Below are 25,261 nucleotides of genomic sequence, written 5' to 3' on the forward strand. Positions count from 1 at the left end.
TCACAAAAAGCCATAGTAGACCGCACACACACAGTAACGCGAGGCCTGTGGCAGTTACAAGAACTGTGATTGCTAAAGTGATCACTTTACTTTACACAGCACAGGGACAGGCTCCTATCCAAACCCCCGTTTCTGCATGTTAACATCCCGACCAAAAATATTTTTTTTACTGCAATAAATATTGGTAATAAATTTGATCAAAACCCCATAATAAGTAAACGGGCCCAGAAGAATATAAAAGCCTGTTCAGTTTTTATCCTAGCATAGGAAGGCAAATAACAAACAATTGAAGATCACATATTTTGCATCTCTTTTTTTGTAACCTTTTGTAATCTCTTCCCCTTGGTTGAGTTGAGCAAACAACGCAGATCGATCTTGAGAGACGTCATCTTTGGGTTTATTAGAAAAAATATCGGAAAATGGAGGTGGTCCTGGAGGTGGAGGCGGTGGGGGAGGTGGAGGGTGACTTGATCCTGATGTCACATTGTTGTACTGAGTGTCCCCTTTTGAAAATAACTGTTTAAAAATATACAGGGATTAATGTTATGAACATAAAAGACACATGGATAAGAGAACATACAAAAATAGAATTTCTATATTTAAATTAACTGGAAACAAACTATCCACTTTCTGCAAGTTCTGAAATATGATATGTATGTGTCTACAGAAAATGATGCCTGAATTATCAGTTGTAAACATTTTCTCTGCTGATAAAGGTGACTACCGCCATGCTCCCTAAATTTTTTCCCTCTATGAACACTCCATCTACATTTTACCCAAGGGTGTTGTTTTTAAATTCTGAAAATATTATTGATCGGGGGACTGTATGGATGGATTCCAACAGATGGGATCCCCCCCCCCCTGGATGTCGGTGACCCTTCTAGTTCCCCAAGATATGCTAAGCCCTGTATCAGCCAGTACAATTAGGTGACAAATGCCATGATAGAAATTGTATTGCACCAGTAAATTAAAATATTTTTCCTAATATTAAGCAAATACAGTATTAAGCCCACACCCACAGCCCAGGCATGTGGGTGTAGTGCTTATATGGGAGTGCCTTGTGGACACGATCTTCATAGGAAATCCAGCCATGTGCTGAATGGCTTAGGGCTGGTTGGCATAATGGCATTAACCCCACATTGGCCCTTATTCTGGCCCCTCGCAAAGCTGAAAAGTTTGTGAGTCAATTAAACGCGGGCTGCCGCCCGAATGGACCTGTGCGAACACACAGGGGAGCGATTCAACCACAATGAGGGCCATTGTACGTTCTTCGTGCTACAGGGGCACCAGCCCGGGCTGGCAATGCTTAGTGTTGGCAAGGGAAACTTTGGGGCGACCCCACATTCTCTGTCCCTCCATTTTTTCATAAGTCTAATTACTGGAGCAGGTTTTATATTTGGGGTGAGGGATACTAGCATAATATTATGCCAGATGAGATAGCTGCATCACTAGCTACATTGCTGGCCCAAATTGTTGTTTGGTTTCTTGCTATGGTTCTTTTCTCTAACTGGCTTGTAGATCAGGTGACTTCTATAGCTAACACTATAACAAGCGCCATGGCGACTTGTGGCGAGGTTCATTCTGGCATACTTCTGCTGCATTTACTTCTGTAAGCAATCCTCTATGTCTGACGGAATTCCAGCCCTTTTTTTAAAATGAAGGAGTTTATTAAATTCTCCCCTACAAAGGCATTGATGCCCTTCCATTGTGAACTTCACATTCACATAAGGTGGGGTGCTAAGTATTGAGGAGTTAACCAAGTGAATTTGTCAAAATTGGTGTGAAAATTGCCAATCAAACATTTTTATACATCATAATGACCTGTAATGATTACCTTATTTAGGAAATATAATCCTTTTTTACACATTTTTTATTTGAATTTATATAACAAATGTGAGAGACGCTGGCAAATCTCTATGATATTTTGCACATCTCTCAGAGATGTTGGCATTTTTAGCAGAGATGTTGGCACTCAAATGGTTAATATCTTTGGCAATCCTACCAGTTTTCACATTTCTATGCACAGAACGAACCTAAATTAATTTAGTTTGGGGTACTTGTTTCCTAGCAGGGCACCCAGTACGCTAAGCGTACAGGGCTATTCTCCGTACTAAAATCGCATTGCATTGCATGGGCCATTTCAGTGCCGTGCGATGCGATTCTTTAATGTAATTTATTCACTGCTCTGTTGGCCCCAGGGGATCGCATCGCATCTCTGGGTAAATCTCATGCGATTTTATAGGGTGCGATGCCATGCCATTAGATATACACTTGTATGACATACAATGATGTTTTCATCACCCCCACTATCCACGCCACCCCAAAGCATGGCGAGGGGCGGCGGAACACGTCCTCCTGACCTTTTCATACCCCCACTATCCACGTTGGTGTGGAGTGCAACGAGCCACTGTGCCCCGCGAGCGGACGCGTATTACTTTACATGAATTCCGCATCCGCTCGCCATGCTTTGGCGAACGATGGCTCGCTGCGCCCGCCACACTATATAGCAGGGGTGGCCAACCGGTCAGAGGTAAAGAGCCGAAAAATATCGGCAGTCAAGCTAAAGAGCCGACATCATGCGCGCGCCAAAAAAAGGGGTGTAGTCTATTTTGACCCCTTGGGTGGGTGTGATACAAATATGCCATGCCCCCAATAGTGCCAGATACACATATGCCCCCCACGGTGCCAGGTATGCACCACACGGTGCCGGGTATGCCCCTATGGTGCCAGAAAACTGCTATGCCCCCACAGTGCAAATTTCCCAGCAGCAGCACTCACCGTTGTTGCTGCTGCTGCCGCCGGGCGGGGAAAGGACAGTCTGGTGTCCCCCTGCAGTCCTCCTGTCATGTCACCGATGGGAGAAGAGGAGAGCACAGCACAGCACACCACACGTCTCCTTCCCCCTCACTTCCCTGTGACTGGGCCGTCCACCAATCAAAGCTCGCTGGCCGGCTCCTGATTGGCTGCTGGCCCGCAAGCTCTGATTGGCAGACGGCTTAGTCGCAAGGATGCACAGTAAGGGGTAGGAGAGATGCGCGATGCGCACTCTCCTCCCCTCAGAAGGAGAAGGGATTCAGGGAACCAGCAGCAGGGGGGACTGGGATGGACGGTGGGCGGCGGGCAGCAGTGGGAGCAGGAGCCACACTTTACAAGGGGGAGAGCCGCATGAGGCTCTAGAGCCACAGGTTGGCCACCACTGCTATATAGTATCAACTACACGCCAACGTGGATAGTGGGGTTATGGAAAGGTCGGGAGGACACGTTCCGCGGCACTAACCATGCTTCGGGGTGGTGTGGATAGGGAAGGGGGGGAGGGGCGGCATGAAAACTTCAATGTATGTCATACAAGTGTATAGCTAATGCCATGGCATCGCACCCTATAAAATCGCATGCGAGAGGTGCGATGCGATCCCCTGGGGCCAACAGAGCAGTGAATAAATTACATTAAAAAATCGCATCGCATGGCACGGCACTAAACCGGCCCATGCGATGCGATGCGATTTCAGTGCGGTAGCGTACGTAAGAAAACTGGGCGCCCTGCTAGGAAACAAGTACCTAGTTTGGAAATGCTATATTTTACATAGACTTAAGGAATCAGAAACCAACCATATGTTTTCTACATTGCATTACTTGCAGAGCACATGAGGCCAGGTCATAAGTGCTCCCGTCATCTCTCTACACGTGCCTGCTGTGCCTTTCTGGAACAAATGGTAAGCCCTAGAGAACACTACGTATCAGATATCATCTTTGGAGAACAGGTGGATTGTCACACAGACACTGATCCTTTGTTAAGGTGTTTCTTCTGTAAATGTAGATGCTTGTCCTATTCACCACACTCTTACTGCCACCTGTCTGCAGTGCATTCATGTATAGAAATTACCAAACAGCTGATGTTCAGGGACTTCTGTTATTGTCATTGAAAGGGGAGATCTCTGCTTTCTTTAGTGTCTGGGCATACACGCTTGTTTACCCCGAGTTTATTCAGTGTGACTTCGTCTAGAAGGATCTCAGTATGTCATCTGCTTACTTCTGTCAGTGTAAGGACTGATCTTATGATCAACAACAGTATAAATGTCTGTCCATCATGGTCTTGTAGAAATCAAATTAATCAGAACCACAACTGATAATCCTTAATGCAATTTTGTAGAAAACATTTAAATAAGTGAATAACACATCAACTGTGTATTGGATATTGTATTTGCACCTATACTATCACTCTTAAAACCATTGGCAATTACCAGTGAGCCTACAATTACATTTTTCCATTAGAAAGATTAATCAGAATGATTGTACAATACGAGCACTGGCACGTTTAGAATGGACTACATGGGTTGGATATTACGCCTCCCTTCTTAAGTAAAAAAAACTTAGCATGCAAATGATCTGGGGTGAAACTCAATAGGGTGCGATTTTTTGGTCAAAAACTGCAAAAATCGCACATGTAGTAGCATGCCATTTGCTGTAAAAATCGCAGATTTGCTGTCACCAAAAAAATCGCACATTCAAAATAGCTTCCAGATGTTTTCTCATAGAAAACGTAAAAATAGCAAATATCATAGGGTGCAATTTTTTCAAATCGCACCCTAAACATTACCAAAAATCGCAAAAATAAATAGATCAGGTCCAGGCTGGTGAGTTTGACAGAACCATGCACAGATCAGTGAGATTTGTGCTTGCATCTGTCCAAAAAAGTCTAAAAGTAAAAAATTATAATAATGAAAAATGCTGTGGGGTCCCCTACCAAGCATAACCAGCCTCCAGCTCATGAACCGTTCCTGGTATCCCAAATACAGGGGAAAAAGTGATATGATATCCCCGTATTTAAGAAACCAGCAACGATTATTGGATCAGTTCTGGTTCCGAAACACCCAAACCCCGAACTGGAGAGCCGCCTGTATGAATACTTACAGGCGCCTCTCCCTCGCTAGTCAGAGAATTCCAGTGACATCAGTCAAAAATCAGACCACCAGAGGAGTTTGCGACCTGATGTAGTCCTGTACTAAGAAAACTGCACATTCCTTTACTAAAAAAATTGCCAGAAATTGCACTGTGTAAAAAGTTGCAGCCTATTACATGTGCAATATGGTGCAATTTTTTTTTGGTGTGTAATGGCTCTGTAATGATATGAATGGCCACCAGATGGTGTTGCAGAGCCCAAATGCATTCAAACAGTACAGTTATTTACATTGCAGTTTGTAGACTATACTTTTCTACCCAGCACCTAACAATGTACATAAACAGATAACAGCACATTAAAATAATGTGTTAGGCCTATCTCCTATTACTCACAGGTAATAGGCTTGCTGGGGCTATCTAATTAGCCCAGGTAAACCAGCAAGTGTCGCGACTTTTCAGTGAAAAAATATGATGAAAAAATCATGAAAAATAGATGTTTTACCAGGTGGTAATTGGCTACCCCCCTTACAGTATAAGACAATGTAGGAAAAGTGCACAGGAATGGCCATTGTTGCCTTTGCCATCAATGGTTGCAATTGATGGCAATAGTGCAACTGGCATCGATGGTGTTAAAATATGCAATGGATGACCATTGATAATTTTGCCCATCGATGGTCATACAATTTGGTTGACTGATTGGCCTGTGGGACAATTAAAACATGGGGGGCCGGGCTTCGCGGGTGCTGGGGGCGGAGCTATGCTCAGTGTCCCGGCACTTTGAAAAAAAATATGCAAAAATTGGTTTTGCTGTGCCATCGATGGAGGTAAACCATCTGGTTCTCCCCCAACGATGGCAAAAGTTTTCGATATCATCCATAAACCATTGATGATTTCAAATGATCGATGGTCGATGGCCATCCCTACAAGTACATGGTATACAAACATTGCTGCGTCAGTGGACATGACATTGGAAATAATCATCAAGGTTTGCAGAGACTGAGGGTTAGGAGCCGCCGTAGGGAGTATGGAGTAAATGATAGTATAAATAAAAGGAAAAGCAGATGAGGGTGAAGGGCCCTGCTCGTGAAAGGTTCCATTATAAAGTGGAGGCTCAGATGCAGGGGTGTCACAGACAGGGTACACAGAATAAAATGTATCTATTAATATATATATAAAAAGTTTTGTTCCATATCTCAAAAAGACAGGAATGGAATTTATATGTTTGTTGCTGCTATACTGTAGTTTCTATTCTGCTGTACCTGTTTCTTGTGGAATTCCCCTGAAATCCTGTGACTGACCTGGAGAATGTAGCTGGTGTGACTCAGATAAAGTAATAAAAAGCTTTGTCTTTCATTACAGTACAAAATATGGCTTAGTCTCTAAAATAAAGTGGTGCAATGTGCACAAATGTGCCGTGACCCTTAGAAATTATATTTTTTTGCAGTTTGAAGAAACATTTTATCACATCAAATGTATGCATACAGTGCAGTAATATTATACAATCCCCGACGTATAACCCATACTAAGCTCCTCTCCAGGTACAAAGTTATGAGTCTAATGGGTCCCAGAGCAATGCTATGGCAGGTCACACTTTAGGGTGACACCAGTCCAATAGAATGGATTGTCTAGCATGACATTTTCAGCATGCAAACCCGAGTCCGAGCTGTGGACCTGATTCACACCTGATTGCATGGCCGAAAATTCACACAGCAAGCAGTGATGAGGGAGGATAAGTGGTAAAGTGACTGGTACTTTATCACCGGCCAATCAGTTTGTCATCCGCCCCGCTCCAGTGAAATCCCGCCTTGTGAATGCATGTGCTCAAATGGATGCATACGGCTGCACATCTGTTCGCAGCTGAGCAAATATGTTCAAATTCCATCGGCTGCCGCTCACCATCGAATCATTTTTACACTGGGCAGCAGTCGGCTGTGATGAATAGAGGAACATCCGGCCTGATACTGATGTCACACATCCTCCTCTAACCGGCCTTGCCACACCTGCGTTTTCTGTGTCACTCCCAGCATTTGCTTCTGCACTCCCGTGAAACAGTCGGTTCTCACTCCCACATGCGCACTCCCTGCCAATCACCATGCGTATGGCCAGCGAACATAAAAATGTGCAGGACTTGATCACAGCTGGGTGTTGCACATGCGGATTGCATCCCATAAGCATGCGCAGTAGGTCGGCTGGTGCGCGAATTTGCAACCGTGCACTCAGGTCTCAATCCGGGTATCTGGTCCCTGGGACAAGAATGTCTAGGTCGACAGTCACAATGCTCGACATAACCTAGGTCGACATTGGCAGAATGTCAACACAAGCAAAAGGTTGACATTGACATGATCGACACTGAAAAGGTTGACATGAGGTTTTCATGTATTTTTTTGTTTAGACTAATTTGTTTCATACGTTACCATCCAAGTGGGCATAGAGTCAGATTATAATAGGGTGCTGAGCGTAGGTGGGCACTGTGCCTTAAGCAATGCGAGCGCAGCGAGGGAACATGGTACACTTATATGGTGCCCATGTTGACATGTGTCGAAATAGACGCAAAATCCTGTCGACATTTGGAATGTCGACATTTCCGGTTTTGACCATTCCAATGTCGATATTTTGCTTTTGTGTCGACCTTCTGTCAAAGTCGCCCTAAGGTATGGCGACAATTTATAGGCATCAACCTAGTCACTGTCGGCCATAAGTGGTCCACCTAGTGAATGCGGACGTAGACATTGTTGACCCACTATCCTAGAAACCTGAATCGGGCCCTTTGTCCCTTTTGCTTTGTGTGTCATGGTCACTGCTAACTATGGCCTCTTACATTATATGATGGAAAAGGTCATGTGTCAGCAGTACAAACATCCTTTGTATTGCAGGATGAACCCCCTTACTCCCCTGTGCTGGAGTATTGCATGTATATAAAAATTGTATTATAGGAGACCTAAAACTGTGTTGGATTACTAAAATTCCAGAGTAAATATTTATCTTAATGCATTAAAGTTACAGGGAAAATATACATTCACTTGTAAAATACAATGATCATACAGCAGAGGTCGCAATGTACACGTGCTAATGCTTGATAAACCCATGTGTCATCATTAACGATTATACTTCATTTAAACTTTCTTTACTGTGAGTCCCAAATATTACTGCAGTGAGCACTAGGCTTGCTAGTCCTATTATTTCTTCAACAAATGTTTTTTGCCTGACACGTGTTTAGGGGCATTAAATACCAGCAGTTGTTCAGTGGTTTTAGAGTTTGCAAGTGTTTTCATGTCAGTGTGACTATAACCAATGTGGCCGAACTCTTCTGAGAGCTTCTTGTTAGTCCGTGACACAGCTGTTGGTAAGGTTTTTCCTCTGTACACTCTAGTGAAGCAATCCTCAGCTCCATAGCATCACTAAAGGAAGTCACTTGCTTCTTGGCAGGTGCTACCGAAATAAAAGGAACAGTTGCGCTGTACAGCTGCCAGTTGGAAAGGTCATCTATGGTAAACGTCTATGCTGTTAAACCTAGTGTACATTTTCCATCCCTATATTTTAAAGCCTGACACGTATACTGTAATAAATACAAGTTAGGACAGTGAACCATTAAAGACAGAAATACTTGCCCTGCATCTTGTTTTACATATATATTATGATTAAAGATATGAAATGCCAAGCAAAGTCTAAACTAACATTCCTAACTACAGTCCACCACCTCTCTATACTGATTATTAATCATATTCAGCAAACAGCACAATATCACTAGCTTACATATTTCTACTCAGACATACATTATAATAAAACTGGCATTCTGAAAATGTTGCTGGTTTTGGGACTCCCTACAAATGTGCCCTCATACACTATTGCTGAAGTTGCACCAAACATCCTTTCTTCTTGCGCCAGGTCATGTGCAACTCAAAAACAAATGCAACAAGTTTGTATATGTATGTGCGACTCTAGGCCCATACACACTGGGCGTCTTTGAGCTGAAAGTCGGTCAAAACAGCCTATTTGAGCGGCTTTCAGTTCAAAGCTGCCCAGTGTGTATGCCCCAGCGATGAGCGGTGAGTGCTGCTGCGCGCTCCCGCATCATCGCTGGGAAAGCCGCTCATCTGCTGGTTATACCAGCAGATGAGCGGCTATCAGGGCGGCTTTGCTTAGCTCTGCGCTATGCAACGCCGTCCTCCCCCCTCAGACGGCGCCGGGCACTGAACGGCTTTCCCCGCAGCGATGATTGACATCATTGCTGTCCATACACGCTCGGCATAGTCGCCCAGTGTGTATGGACCTTTAGTCTTAGTGTGCGACTTAGTCTGAATCTGTATACCAAATGCAAGGATATGGCGGCCACAACTTTTCACATACCAAGTTTCAAGGTGTTTCATTGGATTTAGATGCAAAAAGACTTATAATTGTTGAATATCAATATAATAACTGCGGTCCCATGATGTGGCATGTCCCATCCTTAACGACTATTTTCAGGTACTAAAGAAACAAAAAGTCGCATGGAACCTAGCAGCAAGGTGACTTGTGCCGTATGGCATATTGAGGCCACATCTGTATAAGGAACACCTATCTATGTAAGGGAGGTATTAGAAGGGCACTTTTTAGTTCTGAACATAATTGAAGACTTCAGAATTTTAGTGGCTCTCCCATACTCCTGAAAGAGGAAGGGCCACAATTACACATTCAACCGACACAACCCTTGCTGCCCCTATGATGCTGGCACACTTCTATGCTAAGAATGCATTTGGGGAATACTCCCATCACACAGAAGTGATTAGCCTATGAGGAAGCCTCATGTAGAACTTTCTGAGCACAATCACTCCACATGAAGGGGGAGGAGCCTTCTTTCAGTGTACCAGCACAAATACAATGGAGTATAATGAATGCTAGCTCATTTCCAGCTTGAAGAGTTCTAGTATTCAGAGTGGAGGAGGCGTGCTGGGGGTGTTCGAGTTTCCTGTGTGTACCCACAAAAACATTGGGTGCGCCTATGAAAACCCTGGGCATCCCCATGCCAACGGGGGAGGCCACCTGCTTTCTGGTGACAGGTGCCTGCCCTGTTCTCGGAGCAGGGCGCCGCTAATCTAGGTCACCAGAGAGTGACTTAGTTGGGGATGGACATGGTTGGGGACTTTGGCTGACCAAGTCCTAAATCAAAAGTATTTGTCCACCTGCTTCTATGTGTATGACATACGGTGGGTCTGTGGCATGAAAGCCTAGATGAGTGGTAGAGGAAAGGACAAAGCATCAAACGTCATGGATGGCAGACGTGTAAATCTGAGACCAGTGTGTCCTGCTGAATTAATGATTTTCTAACATCAGGTTACTGGACATATACATTAATAAATGGAAGGATGTGTGGTTAGTAGTTGTCTACTTTTGGGGGCTGTTTAAGCCACAAACAAATCCCCAATACTGGGCGCAAATGAATACTCTTAATTAACCTATACCGTATGATAGCCTCCTTTGTATATCCTAAATTATACAGTTTATTATACTATGTGGTTCCTTCTTTCTCTTTGTATTTAATAGTCACTGTGTTATCCTTTTGCTGATTGGTTGGCTCATTTGCAGCTTTAGTTATTAAAAACATGAAAATCTTTATACAGTATATTAAGTAAATGAACATAAGTCCTGATACTCATGCGAGACCTATATTAAGTAACTGCACTCTCAAAAAACTATGACTAAACATTAGCAGATGTAGGAGGAGAGCTTTTTATATGGACATTTTTCAGTATCCCTCTTGGAATTAAGAGATAGTACTTGCCTTTCTTAGTGGTTCAGTGTTGGAGGAAAGCAATGGTGTAGACTTTTGTTATATTATGCAAGCCTAGCAGAACGTGTTTTATTCCCAATTAGCAAAACAGAAATGTATTCTGCTTTATAGATGTTCCTTTGTAAAGCCTTCCTTCACTCATATGTATGCCCTTCAGTCAGTACCGATTTAGATCATGGGAAGGACTTTAGAATTAGCTGGAGCTCCAATTTAATTTTTGAAAGGAGACCACAGGGTCGGTCAAGACATAGGAAAGACTACGCAACTCCGCTAAGCAGTAATCTGATAACAGAAAAGATGATCAAACACATACATACACACTATGCAATCCAAAGAATAAGCAAATGCTCCAAACTTAACCGATGTAATGTGACAACCTGTATTTATCACCTCTTGTTGTAAAGCTTTAGGAGTAGAAAAAAAATGAACTAATTAAAAACTGTATTCCATTTATACAGGTGACATCATTGTCAATGTCCTTGTCTAGCCTATGAACCTGCAAATCTGTTGTGCTGTAAAAACAGTGCAATTCTGTTATCCCCATACACTACAATGATTTTTTACGGTTTCATACGATTCCGACCTTCGGGACGATATATCGTTTGTAAAGTGGCAAATCGTATGTTTTCCATCCGATGCACGGTCCTGTCAGTGTCGGTCCGGAGCCCCTAGATTGCTATTGCTGCGCTACTGATTTATCAGAATCGCATGGAATTGGATGGCAAATGGAGTTGGGTTTGTTTGTGTATCGTAGGAAGTTTGACTAGCATGTCCAGCTCCCTAACCTATCAGCTATATCTATGGTACAATTGTATACCATAAGATATATTGCATGTGATATATTGTGGCTTGATCAATCGCATGCGATATATCTTATGCAAAAATAGCACAAAAGTACAAAATGGTATGGAATCATTCCTGGGAAGGTCCAGGGGGAGTTCTATGGAGAGACTTCAGGGTCAGACAAATCGATGTAGTGTATGGGGCCCTTAAGCCAATCACATGAGCCAACTGGGCAGCCCCGGAATAATGAAGGTCGGCTAGACAGATTTATGGAAGGATGAGCAGCTCAGGAATGTAATGCTCATTATGTAGCTTTGCAACATAAATATGTTGTAAAAAAAACTGTTTATAGATCTACGTAAATGTAAAAAATGTTTAACTTCAGTTGGTCATAATCATTATATACTTAAAAAAGCTAGCAAGAGAAAGCAGACAAATAAAATGGAAAACAAGGTGTTTGTAATAGGAATATACTTACTGCATTACCCCATGTAGTCCCAGTAGTATGATATTCCTTAATGTATGCTTGCAGCTCATTCCAAATACTCAGATATGACTTTACCCAGTCAACATGGCGCACATCCCTTAAGTAAAATGAAAACACAGGCATTATCTACCACACGCACTAATCTAAAGCATTATACTGTATGTACAGAAAAACAGAACATTTCAAGAAATGAACCACTGCATGCTGGAATGAACCAATAATTGTCAAGAAGAACTATGTATCCAAATCCATCTCATCCTTGTGATTTGTGTTACCACGGTCCTGTATTGTGCTCTTCTGTGGCTATGAGATAAAATAATGAGTCATACTACACAATACAGTAGGTGTGTCAGCTCTTGTGTGCAGAGCACGCTGTACTGTTCACATTAACAACTCACTGCGCCATGGAAACAATATTCCTATTTGCTTTCCAGAATATACCAAATTACCTGGATTTCTTTTTGAATTCACACACAGACACAAACACATAAATGCCAGCACTGCAAACATTTACAGAATTTGCGCTTGTTTTTACTTTTTATAAGTATAGTATAATGATGGCAAATACAGGTTCACTTATCCATGGAGGGGGAGCATTCCAAAAACTAGAACACCCCCTAAAGGTGCATACACACGGGACAATATGACTGCTGGCAATATATTGCTCAGCAATCATATTGCTCAGTGTCCTGTTTTCATCTGCGACCAGAGATGGTCGCAGATGAAAATGTCACACTGCCGGGAGAAGAGGCAGTGGAAGTCGCTGGTCAGAGGAGCATGCTCCTCCGACCAGCGACCATTCAGGGGCTGAAAATGGGAGCGCGCACCCAGCGATTTATCGTTGGTGCACTTTCCAATCACTGGCAATATGGTCTCTCAGCGACCATATTTCCAGCGATATTTGCAATAATCGCCCCCGTGTGTACGCACCTTAAGTGCAGAGAGAAATGTTTGAGCTGCTTTTCTCTGAAACTCCAGAAATTGGCATAGTGGACAATGTGTATGTAAAAAAGAGAAATGACTAACCTAGGGTAGTGTAGAGCGCTTATCCAGAGTTTGCTTTGTCAAAAAAGCTGCTGCTTTAGGGAGTAGTCAGCTCCCAAATGGGTGAAAAATAGAAAAAGACAAAGGGAAGCAGCGCTGATTTTTACCGATCACATATAATTAATTTAATAACAATTTGACATATAAAATACACAATAGTAAAAAGCAAAGATGAAAGATTAGATAAAACCAATTGAAATGGACCCAATTCTATAGTCACCAAATTTGGAGAGTTCAGTAGCACTGCGAAACGCGTTGGAGTTTGCCCTCTGGACCCAATCCTTCTTTTTTCAAGGAGACACCTTTCTACACCAAAGGACTTGTCCCACCAGCTGAAATATCTGATCGGACAACATCTTTCCCCGGAAGTCTCTTGCCATGTACAATATGAATACCTGTCACTCGCAGTAGTGAGGACTCCCGATCCGGCTAATTCCAACTGTGCCATCAGTAGAGTCCAGTCTAAACATCTTCAGGACACCATAAAGTGGCCAATACGGACTCCATCATTTCTACCCTCTGAGATCAGAGCAGGACAAAACACTCTCCAAATTTGGTGACTATAGAATTGGGTCCATTTCAATTGGTTTTATCTAATCTTTCATCTTTGCTTTTTATTATTGTGTATTTTATATGTCAAATTGTTATTAAATTAATTATATGTGATCGGTAAAAATCAGCGCTGCTTCCCTTTGTCTTTTTCGACAATGTGTATGTGTGTGTATGTGTGTGTGTTTTCTGTGTACTTGAAAACTCCTCCTACGTGCACCACTGATATATCTGTTATAAATGTTTATTTGGCATTTCATTTGAAAACAAATTGTATAAGAAATTGTTTTACGAATATGGTCCAAGCAAGTTAAAAAGCTTTTTCCTTACTTATATAAGGGCCTATTTACTATTGCATATTTATGGCTAATTCCCCAAATACACACATATTTGGGGATTAGCCCAAATATTAAGGGTCCCCCAAATTTATGTAGGAGGGACCATAGCAGGAATCAGGACCACATAGGTTTTTATGGGGGATATGATGCAGTCCAATGTATCAACATCGGGCACTACATAGGGTACCGGGGCCACTGCCATTCTCAGATGGCGGTAGCCATTGTAGTCTAGACAGATGCACTGCCAGCGGGGCATTACGTCAGCATGGGCCGGCCGAGGGTCAGAGCTAACCGTGCATGTGCAGACCCCCCAGCACCCGTATGAGCAGTTTTCTGGGACAGGCAGTGTTATATCCAGACGATAGGAGAGCATATTGCAATGTGATCCTCGGAGGTAGATCCCACCCAGATCATATTGCAATTGCGATCGTATGGTAAAAGGGCCTAATAATGAAAATTCAAAAGAACAACATAACCTGCTTCTATGTTGATTATAAACAAATTGGGTCCTCTCTGAAGCTGCAATATATATACCAAGATCATTTGTGGATTGTCCCAAGATGTAACTAATGTGCATCTGTACTGTACTTGTTGATTTATTCACACAATACTTTTCAGGTTACAAAGAAACATACAGGGGAAATTCATCTGAGAGTGGCAAATCCCAGTGTCATGTTTTTCCCTCACTGCCAGAGCAAGTCTGGCTTTTACTCATATCTTTATTTTTAGGAAACATCACTAGTACGTGCTCTGGCTGCCTTGCAGAACTCCCCCTGATGACTAATTAAGCATTTGGAAGTTTCCAATTACTGTAGGTTAATTAGTCAGTAGTTACTCTCCTTCTAAAGCAGTATATTCTTCTGCAGTCTCAGAATATGAGTGTGTGTGCACGACTATCTGTTTGTCGAAGGGTCCCATTTAGACCTGATCACAGGGCTGCAACTTTTTAAGATCAGTTAGCCCCCTCCCCGTCTAAGTGGCCCCTGTGCACGGCTGCGAAAATAGGGAAATCCTTTCGTAATCATTCACCACTGTAAAGAATCCCCCCCACTGTGTGCAGCGCCATGTAATAGGCCCCATACATCAGCAATTAATTGTGACAATCCTGAGATCTGGAGATGATTGCCACAAATAATTTTAGATGTGTGGGCTCCCCCTTTTGGCAATCCCAATTAAAAAATGAATAAGGATCACCAATCGATTGCTTAATCAGATTTTTAAACATGCTTAATAATCTGGTATTATCTGCGGATCTTTTTTATATGTGTGGGCATTCCCAATTCGTCTTCTTCATCTATTTACATTATGAACAGCTGAAATGACTTGGCTTATGGGCCCCATACATCAGCAATCACAATTAATGGATTTCCAGATCCACTAATTTTTTGGCCAGATAAATGGATTCTACAATCTATTTGACTTGCCCACACATTACAGATTTATTTTAGTGATCGACAGATTTTTCCATCTAAAGATTGCATCTTCATATCTGGAAATTACCCAATCGATTGTCATTTCAGCTGTTCATAATGTAATAGATGAATTGGGAATGCCCACACATATAAAAAAAGATCTGCAGATAATACCAGATTATTAAGCATGTTTAAAAATCTGATTAAGAAATCGATTGGCGATTTCTATAAATTTTTGATTGGGATTGCCAAAAGGGGGAGCCCACACATCTAAAATTAATCGTGGCAATCATCTCCAGATCTCAGGATTGTCACAATTAATTGCTGATGTATGGGGCCCATTACTCAGCACTGCTATAGCTGTGGAGAGATTAGTGTCGCTGCTGTCATCCTCCCAACAGCACGGGTGCCGCCAACAAATGCCGGCCTGCTGCCAATCAGCCAGCATACGGCCTGCAATCACTGACTGTTGATGGCTGTGGCTGTACGAAGGGCTGGCGCATGCACACTGTGGACGGAGAGCATGATAATTGCTAGCCCTGCAAATTCACCCTGAGATCATAGCTGAAACAGCCCCTAACTCTGTGTATGATTCCCCCTCCCCGTGTGTGTGTGTTACCCCACCCTTCCCCTGGGTCAACAGCTAGAGAACTACAACTCCCAGTAACCACCTTTGCTCCCAATGTAAAGATGTAGGGGAGAACATCAGGAGCCACAGAGACCACCAGACTGGCGAATATCTTACTTTATTTTTTATTTTTTTTAATTAACCCTAGTGTGTAAGTATACATGGGTAGACTACAGGTGTTAACAAGGTTATTAGGTAAAAAGGTAGTGTAATTAAATATCACCGGGTATTAAAGACTAAAGCTATCTCCCTTTTCACCAGCTGTAATGTACCGTGGGAATTAAATTAGATTGTAATCCCAAGCTTTCAGTTTGTTTAGCATTCTGCAATGTAGGATTGTGTCAAAAGATTTACTAAAGACTAGATAAGCAACATCTAGGGCCCCCATTGATCTTTTACTTCAGACATAAAGTCAAAGAAGTTAAAAAGCTTTGTCTGCCATGATCTCCTCCCCAGTAAATCCAGGCACTATGCAGAAGTTCCATTCTAGCAAGATGATCAATCCTTCTTGGGGAAGTGGTTGCGGCTCCTTGGTATTGATATGTAGGAGTACAGTATATGTGTGTGTGAAGGGGCTTGTACAAAGCATCCAAGCCCCTTCTCACACACACACACACACACACACACACACACACTCATTCATTTCAATGCCTAGAAGTACAGTTGGGTTACCTAAAACCCACATACACTATAAAATGTACTGCTTATTATGTCATAAATATTACAGATTTACCCCAGGCCACAGCAACCAATAAGATAGTAGCTTTAATTAGTCGTAAGAATTGGTTTTCAACAACAGTCCTGATGTACCCCCGACACATTGGGCGAAATGTAATAGGGTGTGATTTTTGGACATGTGCGATTTTGGGTCAAAAACGGCCGAAATCGCACATTTTCCGAAAATTGCACATTTAATACTTTTTACCGCGAAATCGCACTTTTAGAAGTGCGATTTTTAGTCACATTTCAATTCGCATCCAGATGTTTTCCCATTATAAAGTATACAACTCGCAAATGTAATAGGGTGTGATTTTTGGTAAATGTTACCAAAAATCGCAAAAAAAATAGACCAGGTTCTGACAGGCGAATTTGACAGAACCATGCACAGATCATTGAGATCTGTGCATGGTCCTGTTAATAAAAATGTGTAAAAGTGTTTTTATAAAAAAAAAACGGCGTAGGGTCCCCCCTCCTAAGCATAACCAGCCCCGGGCTCATTGAGCCGGACCTGATTCCAAAAATACGGGGGGACAAAAAGCATAGGGGTCCCCCGTATTTCTGAAACCAGCCCCGGACTCTTGGACCGGTCCTGGTTCCAAAAATACGGGGGACAAAAAATCTGGGGTTCCCCCGTATTTTGAAACCACCACCGGGCTCCAACAGCCCGCAGTGTCATGCCACAGCCGGGGGACACTTTTTATACAAGGTCCCCCGGCCAAAACATGAGCACCGTGGCTGGTCAGCCTTGGACGGGGTACCTGGAGGAGTGGGGACCCCCCCAATAAAGGGGTCCCCCCCCCCCAGGCTTCACCCGTCCAGGGCTGAAGCCCGGGGCTGTCACCGGCGTCCGTGGCCAGTGGACGCCGGCCTGATAGGGTTAAATCGATCATACATATCATTACATTGCTTTATACCGGAGAACTACAAGTGCCAGCAGACCTCCCCCGCATGCTGGGACTTGGAGAACCACAAGTCCCAGCATGCGGGGCATTAATGGGCCCGCTGGGACTTGTAGTCCACCTGTAAAAAGAATGTTTATAAAAAACACAGAGAGAAGTAAAAGTTTATTACACACACACACCTCACTTTTACACCAGCGTTACTTACCATTCCTGGATCCAGTGCTGGTCTGGCTGCTTTACAGCCGGCTCCCCCCGCACTGACAGGCAGCGGGGAGAACCGGCTTTCTCCGTTGCCTCTAACAGCTTCTGTAGCGCTGTTCCAGCGCTACAGAGGCTGAGAGCGCGATTGGCCGATACGTCTCCATGGAGACGCATAGCTCAGTCCTGATTGGCTGAGCTATGCGTCTCCATGGAGAGGTATCGGCCAATCGCGCTCTCAGCCTCTGTAGCATTCGGACAGCGCTACAGAAGCTGTTAGAGGCAACAGAGAAAGCCGGTTCTCCCCGCTGCCTGTCAGTGCGGGGGGAGCCGGCTGTGAAGCAGCCAGACCAGCGCTGGATCCAGGAATGGTAAGTAACGCTGGTGTAAAAGTGAGGTGTGTGTGTGTGTAATAAACTTTTACTTCTCTGTGTGTGTGTTTTTTATAAACATTCTTTTTACAGGTGGACTACAAGTCCCAGCGGGCCCATTAATGCCCCGCATGCTGGGACTTGTGGTTCTCCAAGTCCCAGCATGCGGGGGAGGTCTGCTGGCACTTGTAGTTCTCCGGTATAAAGCAATGTAATGATATGTATGATCGATTTAACCCTATCAGGCCGGCGTCCACTGGCCACGGACGCCGGTGACAGCCCCGGGCTTCAGCCCTGGACGGGTGAAGCCTGGGGGGGGGGACCCCTTTATTGGGGGGGTCCCCACTCCTCCAGGTACCCCGTCCAAGGCTGACCAGCCACGGTGCTCATGTTTTGGCCGGGGGACCTTGTATAAAAAGTGTCCCCCGGCTGTGGCATGACACCGTGGGCTGTTGGAGCCCGGTGCTGGTTTCAAAATACGGGGGACCCCCAGATTTTTTGTCCCCCGTATTTTTGGAACCAGGACCGGTCCAAGAGTCCGGGGCTGGTTTCAGAAATACGGGGGACCCCTATGCTTTTTGTCCCCCCCGTATTTTTGGAACCAGGTCCGGCTCAATGAGCCCGGGGCTGGTTATGCTTAGGAGCGGGGACCCCACGCCTTTTTTTTTAAACTTTTTTTTTTTTGCACAAAATCGCATTTATGAAAATGCGCACATTTTCATGACTGAAAATGCGCACATTTTCATGACTAAAAATCGCCCGAAATCGCGGCAAATCGCATTTTTTGCCGCTAATTCGCATCTCATTACATATGCGAATTCGCGGCAAAAAACGCGATTTTTAAAGGTGCGATTTCTGGCGAGTTTGGAACTCGTCCAAAAATCACACCCTATTATATTTCGCCCATTATGTTTCTAGATTCCCTTATTCATGCAGAGGAAAGTTATCTACTTTGCTGAATCAGTAATTATCCCTAAAATGTCAAAAATTATGTTGGGAAAACCTGAGAGTTGGAGTTGAGACCCACTATTATAGAGAAAGTGCGATGTGTGACTATTTGTAACGCGCTAGAGCAGGAAAAGTAAACATGCGGCCTTCTAGCTGTTGTGGAGCTACAAATATTAGAATACACCGCCATAATTTTAGCATGCCTTAATTGCAAAACTTTGGCAGGGCATGCTGAGATAAGTAGTCCCTCAGCATCTGGAGAGATGCTTGCTGTATACTCCTGCTCAAGAGAACATATAAATACTGTAGATGGCTGAACTGACACATTCATTCCGCAGCTGGTGCTATACATCTCCTATATTAAGTAATTTATATCCCCCAAATAGTGACTGGCTTGCACTCTGCAGGATTGTTGCTAGATCCCTCTCGCTAGAGGGACCTTCTGCACATCAGGTGCTGGGCAGAGCCGTGGGCAGTATCATAGGCAGCATCAGGAGTCGGAGTGGGGGTGACTAATAAACCATAATTGAAGGTGCTCTGGAGGCTCCATGATGTGTAGAAGCTCTTTGTGGGACCCCAGGATAACTGCATCTCACTGGATGGCTGACTTACTGTATTGTGTGCAAAAACAATTGGGTCTCAAGCATCCACGGTAAGGGGGTTTAAGTGTGCACAATTAAAATGTCTGTTAGCAAAACTAATGCCTCATTAAAGTTATTATATAATGTAACTACTATAGCATTTACACCTATCACCCTGAGGTCACACCTCATGGAGTAAAGCAGGTGCATATATTACTGGCGTCAATCACACGTACACATACTGTACAGTTGGTTCCCCTGGTGTACAACTGTAGACCCTTGTAGACCTGGACACAGCTTATGATTCAGCCAGCTCTGTAACATGTGCAAATTCTCATTTTATTCCCAACTCTACATATTTTGTCTTAGGGGTCCTACACACGGGTGCTGCACGACTGTGCTGAGCGATCCGAGTGATGCAAGCTCAGTCAGCAAGATTGCTCAGCACACAGCGCTGCACAGCAATGTGTCAGCACTGTGTGCTGAGTGATCTGTCAGGGCCAGTGTCCTCGATGTGACTAGATTTATCTTTCATGCAGGATATTAATCGCCCGGTGATAGCAACGCGCGGGCCGTGCATTGCTATGGCCCCTACACACGAAGCGATGTAGGGTAATTTTCTAAGTGATCTAGTCAGATCACTTAGAAAATGGCCTGAAATCACCCCATGTGTAGGCCCCATAAAAGTAAAACAGAAACATAAACATCTTAAGCATACATACGTGTTTTTGTAATCCTTCAATACCCTGTTTGTGTAAAAAGTAGCAGCATCGGCCATCTCCTTCACATAGGGACCCGGAGCAGGGGACTAAATGTAAGACAAGGTTCATTAATCAAATGTCAAAACCCAGAGTAAAGATTGACACTGTAATAAAGCAAGTGAACGAGAGCACACAATAATAATAATAATGATGATAATAACAACTATATCAGAGCCTTACATTTAATAGACAAAAATGTAAGATGCAATACTGTGACATGCTTATATATTCCTGAGCAATTAAAATATTGGTATTCATCTCTATATAATTTGCTTGTCAAATTGATATATATATATATGCAATATGATCTTATTGACCTTATTGGTGGTTCTAATAATGTTTTGAAAGAATCTGGTTTGAATCTTCAAATAATAGTATGTATTGTAGCTGCCAAATAACAATCACTGAAAATAAAGCCCATAGCTAGATCCAAAAGTCATTGTAAATAACCAGTTACGGTAGTAATGTATAATTACAAAGTCACTTTCTGATGTGCCCAAAATGACAGCATCACTTTTTTAAAGAGCAATATGTGAAGTAGAATAGCATCTGATTGTTTGTAACTAGTTGATGTGTAACTTGCACATGGATTGGCAAAATTGGCAAAATATACAATACAAACAGACAAAGCATCTCACCACTGCAATCCAACCGACTGCTGGAATACTTTCACTGATTGCAGACAGATGGTTGAACATTTGGCTTCCCCGGTTTTTCTCTCGGAATGTCTGTATTTCCAAAATCTTTTCTGATATGGGTTTCAAGATTAATGCCACCTCATCCTGTACAAGAAAATATATATAGCTAGAGTAAGAGAGCACAAGGCTTTGATTTATCACTGGACACATGCAGCTGAGAAGAGTGTTGAATACATTATGCTGGTGTCATGTACCTCGAGATGTGCAAGTGCGCCTACATTTGCACTGCTAGATTACAGTTTTTGCATAAGAGCAGACTATGCGTTGCCTGATGGAAGTACATGCGGTCACCTACCCTTCCTCCTGTATGCTGGGTTTTATCATACCTGTCTGTCTACTATCATTCTCTTGATCTATCGCAGTCTCCTTACCTTCATAAAGCCCATTAGGCCTCCTTGTTACTGAGCTCTCCTGACCTACCAGCTACTCTTTACTCTCCCCGTTCACCTTCCTGGTTACACCACTTCCTTTTAGATGGTAAGCAATCATGGTAGGGCCTTCTTCCCTTGTTCTCTCCTCCTAGCATTGTTCCAGTCACCAGTGTGCCTTGTTTGCTGACTCCACTTTCTCCAGCAGTGAATCTGATTTTGGGTGTCGGCACAGTGGATATCGGCTCGTTCAGTGCTGGTCTGCTTTCAACTTGCCCCCCATATACTAACCATCATTGCTTGCTTCTACAAGCCACAGGGAGTTGCTCTAACCTACCCTCCACTTCTCCTACACCTTCAACCTCCCCTTGTTTGTATAGTTAACCTATATATGTATGTAGATTGTGTTAGTTGTCAGTGTACCTCTCTGTGAACATTTAGTGATGGCCCATACTTTGTCCCTTGCTGTGCTAGGTTACACAACCACGTCAAATGGACAGAATGACAGAACATTCTCAGGTATACTTCCCCAACATCTCAGAAGATACAAAAGTAACTCATGTAGTCAGGAATGCTGTAAGGCTTCACAACACCCAAGGCAAAACCTCAAACCACTGCCTTCTGAACAATCCCACACTGCCGCTGATAGCCATTTTTAAGTGTGTGTGGCGGTGGAATCTTAGAAGTACAACAGGGATGTCTTCCTCATACACATTCTTAATTTTGTGCAGACTCGGTGGCTCTCCTCCGGAATCCAGTGCCCTAGGAAGCTGCCTAAAGTTGTCTAATATTAGAGGTGGCCCTGCATGTAGTGAAGTTCATCACAATGCTCCTTCAGTCCCATCATTATATCATGCAATACAGGACTATAAACAAAAAAGCATTATCTTTCAATTATACTTATTATTCTGTTAAGGAGGACATAGTAAGTTACAATAAAGTACAAGATATTCATAAGTCCAAGTAGTATGTGGTATAAAGCAGATATCTCCGACCCCTGTATTTAAGTGACTACAATGATCAAATAGTATATAGCAAGTTGTAGGTTATTACACTTTTTTTTTTTTTTTACACCATTTTTCTGCTATAAAAAAAACCTGATGGTTAAAAGTGGACTGTAAGGTTATACATGCTGGGCATGTCCCTTCTCTTCATTCAAGTGCCAGGCAGTATTTTAAGAGAACACATAAGTGATTGTAGTAACATGGTAGTAAGTTGAGCAGCTGATGTCGTGTCATTACACTTTACAATAATGCGCCTCTATAGATTTTTCCAACACTCTCTCTGTGCACCTAGTCTCATTATGTCTTACCTTAATGTTTTCACGAGGTGTGTACCTTTATGTTCCCTGTCAACTTCTTTCTTAGAGAGGACCACTATAACTAATTTCTAAGCAAAAACATTTAATTTTATTAGTAAAATGTATAAATCTACCACCCCATTACTATTTGATGGTATAAATCCAATGCCATGCTACACTAAAACCACTAAGAATAACATGCATACCGGCTGCAGATTTTTCAGGAGTTAAAGTACTGGCGTGAAAACAAAGTGTCATACAGTAGATGACATTTTACAGTAGGCCAGAATAAACTGGTTAATAATGGATTAACTGGCTGATTATGATAAAGTCCAGATATAGATAGTAACTATTTCTTTAAGGTCTATAAACAGCAGCACTTCATCATCAAAGGCAAGGTAGACTTTGTGCAGATTTAGAGAGACCACATCCAGGGCTCTTGTAATAACAGGGCATTTATTCTAAGTCTGAAAGTTCATGGGGTTTACCATTAAACTGGCTGGATACCAGAGAGCTTCCAGGAGCTTCATAGCTAGACAAGATACTTCCTGTTTTAGGTTCGCTTCTTAGAACACAATTGATTTACTAAGATCTCCTTAATGAAGATGTCATTAGAAAAAAGCCACAACTATTTCCCATTTATGCTACCCATGCACTTGTGTGATTGCATTTAACGATTTCCCTTGAAGCTCTCCTTTCGATAAATCGCATCGAAAATGCATTTAAATGCGATAAAAAATATTGAGCGTGATCGCATTATCGAATGCGATTGCACCGAATGCTGTAAAAAAAAAACAACACACAATATTATCGAACAGATCTTGAAAAATTTAAATAGAGGGCTGGGTCAGCTGGGTCATCTGGGGGATGTATAAACAGATAGCCATTTTAAAATCCCTGCACTCCTGTTTGCTTTGTGACTAGAGAAGTTTGGTTTATACCTGCTCGTTCCACATTGCTTTGTTCTGCCTGGCATTACAAAGTGCTTCTATTCTGCTGTGTGTCAAGATGGATTCTGCTCGCTATCAGGCTCTGATATGCTACACTGTGCTCAAGGTGAGGGGAGATAGGGAGAGAGCACGGCTCAGGAGGAGAGAGAGGTGTTGCTGGATGAGGGCCTGGTTACTGCAAAGGCCTAATCGCTCCTACATGCCCCTCCTGGCTCATATAGTTGAAAATAATCCTAAAGATTTCCGGAACTTCCTGCGTATGGATGACGACATCTTCCAGGAGTTGCTGGGTCTGGTAACCCCCTATATTAAGAAATGGGAGACCAGATGACAGGTTCCTATCTCTGCTCAGGAGAGGCCCTTGGCTAGCTCGCGGTACCTGGTTCCTGGAAAGTCGTTTGAGGACCTCAAGTACAGGATAGGCATCTCTGCGCAGGTTTTGGGACACATCATCCCTGTAAACTGCAAGGTCCTTATCAAGGTGCTTCAGTACAAGTATTGCATCGAAGAAAATGTAAGAAAATTAAACCACACATTGCTTGCCATTTTAACAAAATGTTTTATTTTAAAACTGCATTTTGTAGAATTGTTTTTTAAAAAAAACATCACTTTCTTATAAATATGTTGCCAACATGGCTGAACTTTTGCAAACAATATAACAACAGATGTGGTACATTCTGCTACTATGACATTGAGTGGCCCGCAGACATGGGTGCAATGCACACATGCAGCTTGGGGAAGGAAGATGGTTCTCTGACACCATCTACCTGTCCCTTGCTGCATGTTTACATTGTCCACCGGAAAGCGATTTCACTGAAATGCCATATATCACAGTGCAGCAGATCTATCGCAATATATACCAAGTGCAACATCAATTCAAAATACCAACAGATGTGGTGCATTGTGCCACTATGGCGTTGAGTGACCATGCTTTCAGAGGCACAATACACACATACAGCTTGGGGTGGGAAGATGGGTCCCCAATACCATCAACCTGTCCCTCGCTGCATGTAGGCATTGTCCACCTGAAAGAGTGGACACTCAACGCCATAGTAGCAGAATGCAGCACATCTGCTGCCATATATATCAGGGCATGCATACCTTTGTGAATCCAAAAATAGATATCTTAAAATTAATTTGCTTTGGTTAAATATATGACCAACATGGCCAAACTCTTACAAACTTTACAAATATGTAACTTTAAATATGGATCTTAAAATTCTGATGCTGTAGACATTATTAAAATCACCCTACATTTAAAAGACTTGAGGTGTAAATTGCAGAGGGGACGGTGGATGTGTGACTGGCTTGGGGAGAGTAGCTGAATATTGGAATTGAGGAGGAGACTGGACAGTGGTGGAAGGGTGGATGGGGTTGGGTGTTGACGGTAACGGGCAGGGTGGTTGTTTTGAGGAGAGGTCTGAGGAGGAGGTTGGTAAGTGTAGGCCTGTGATTGTGCATAACCAGAATGGTAGATGGGCTGCTGATGAGGATGGGTACTGGTGGAAGGGTAGGTGGTAGGTGGTGAGCTGTTGGTAGAAGGGACATGAGGAGCAGGAG

The 25,261-nt window shown here is 43.1% G+C and overlaps 1 protein-coding gene across 2 annotated transcripts in view; it reads right to left on the minus strand.

Moving 5' to 3' along the window:
* Positions 1 to 25,261, minus strand: part of CAP2 (cyclase associated actin cytoskeleton regulatory protein 2) — a 119,991-nt gene that overhangs the window by 19,069 nt on the left and 75,661 nt on the right. For both annotated transcript variants that reach the window (XM_083187874.1, XM_083187873.1), the window contains 4 exons: positions 21,024 to 21,167; positions 20,347 to 20,432; positions 11,925 to 12,030; positions 324 to 516 (listed from right to left, as the gene is read on the minus strand). In XM_083187874.1, the coding sequence (XP_083044000.1) occupies positions 324 to 516; positions 11,925 to 12,030; positions 20,347 to 20,432; positions 21,024 to 21,167 (529 nt within the window). The remainder of the gene's footprint in view (positions 1 to 323; positions 517 to 11,924; positions 12,031 to 20,346; positions 20,433 to 21,023; positions 21,168 to 25,261) is intronic.

This window comes from Crinia signifera, chromosome 5 (genome assembly GCF_055691185.1).
Source record: "Crinia signifera chromosome 5, ASM5569118v1, whole genome shotgun sequence".
Taxonomy (NCBI): domain Eukaryota; kingdom Metazoa; phylum Chordata; class Amphibia; order Anura; family Myobatrachidae; genus Crinia; species Crinia signifera.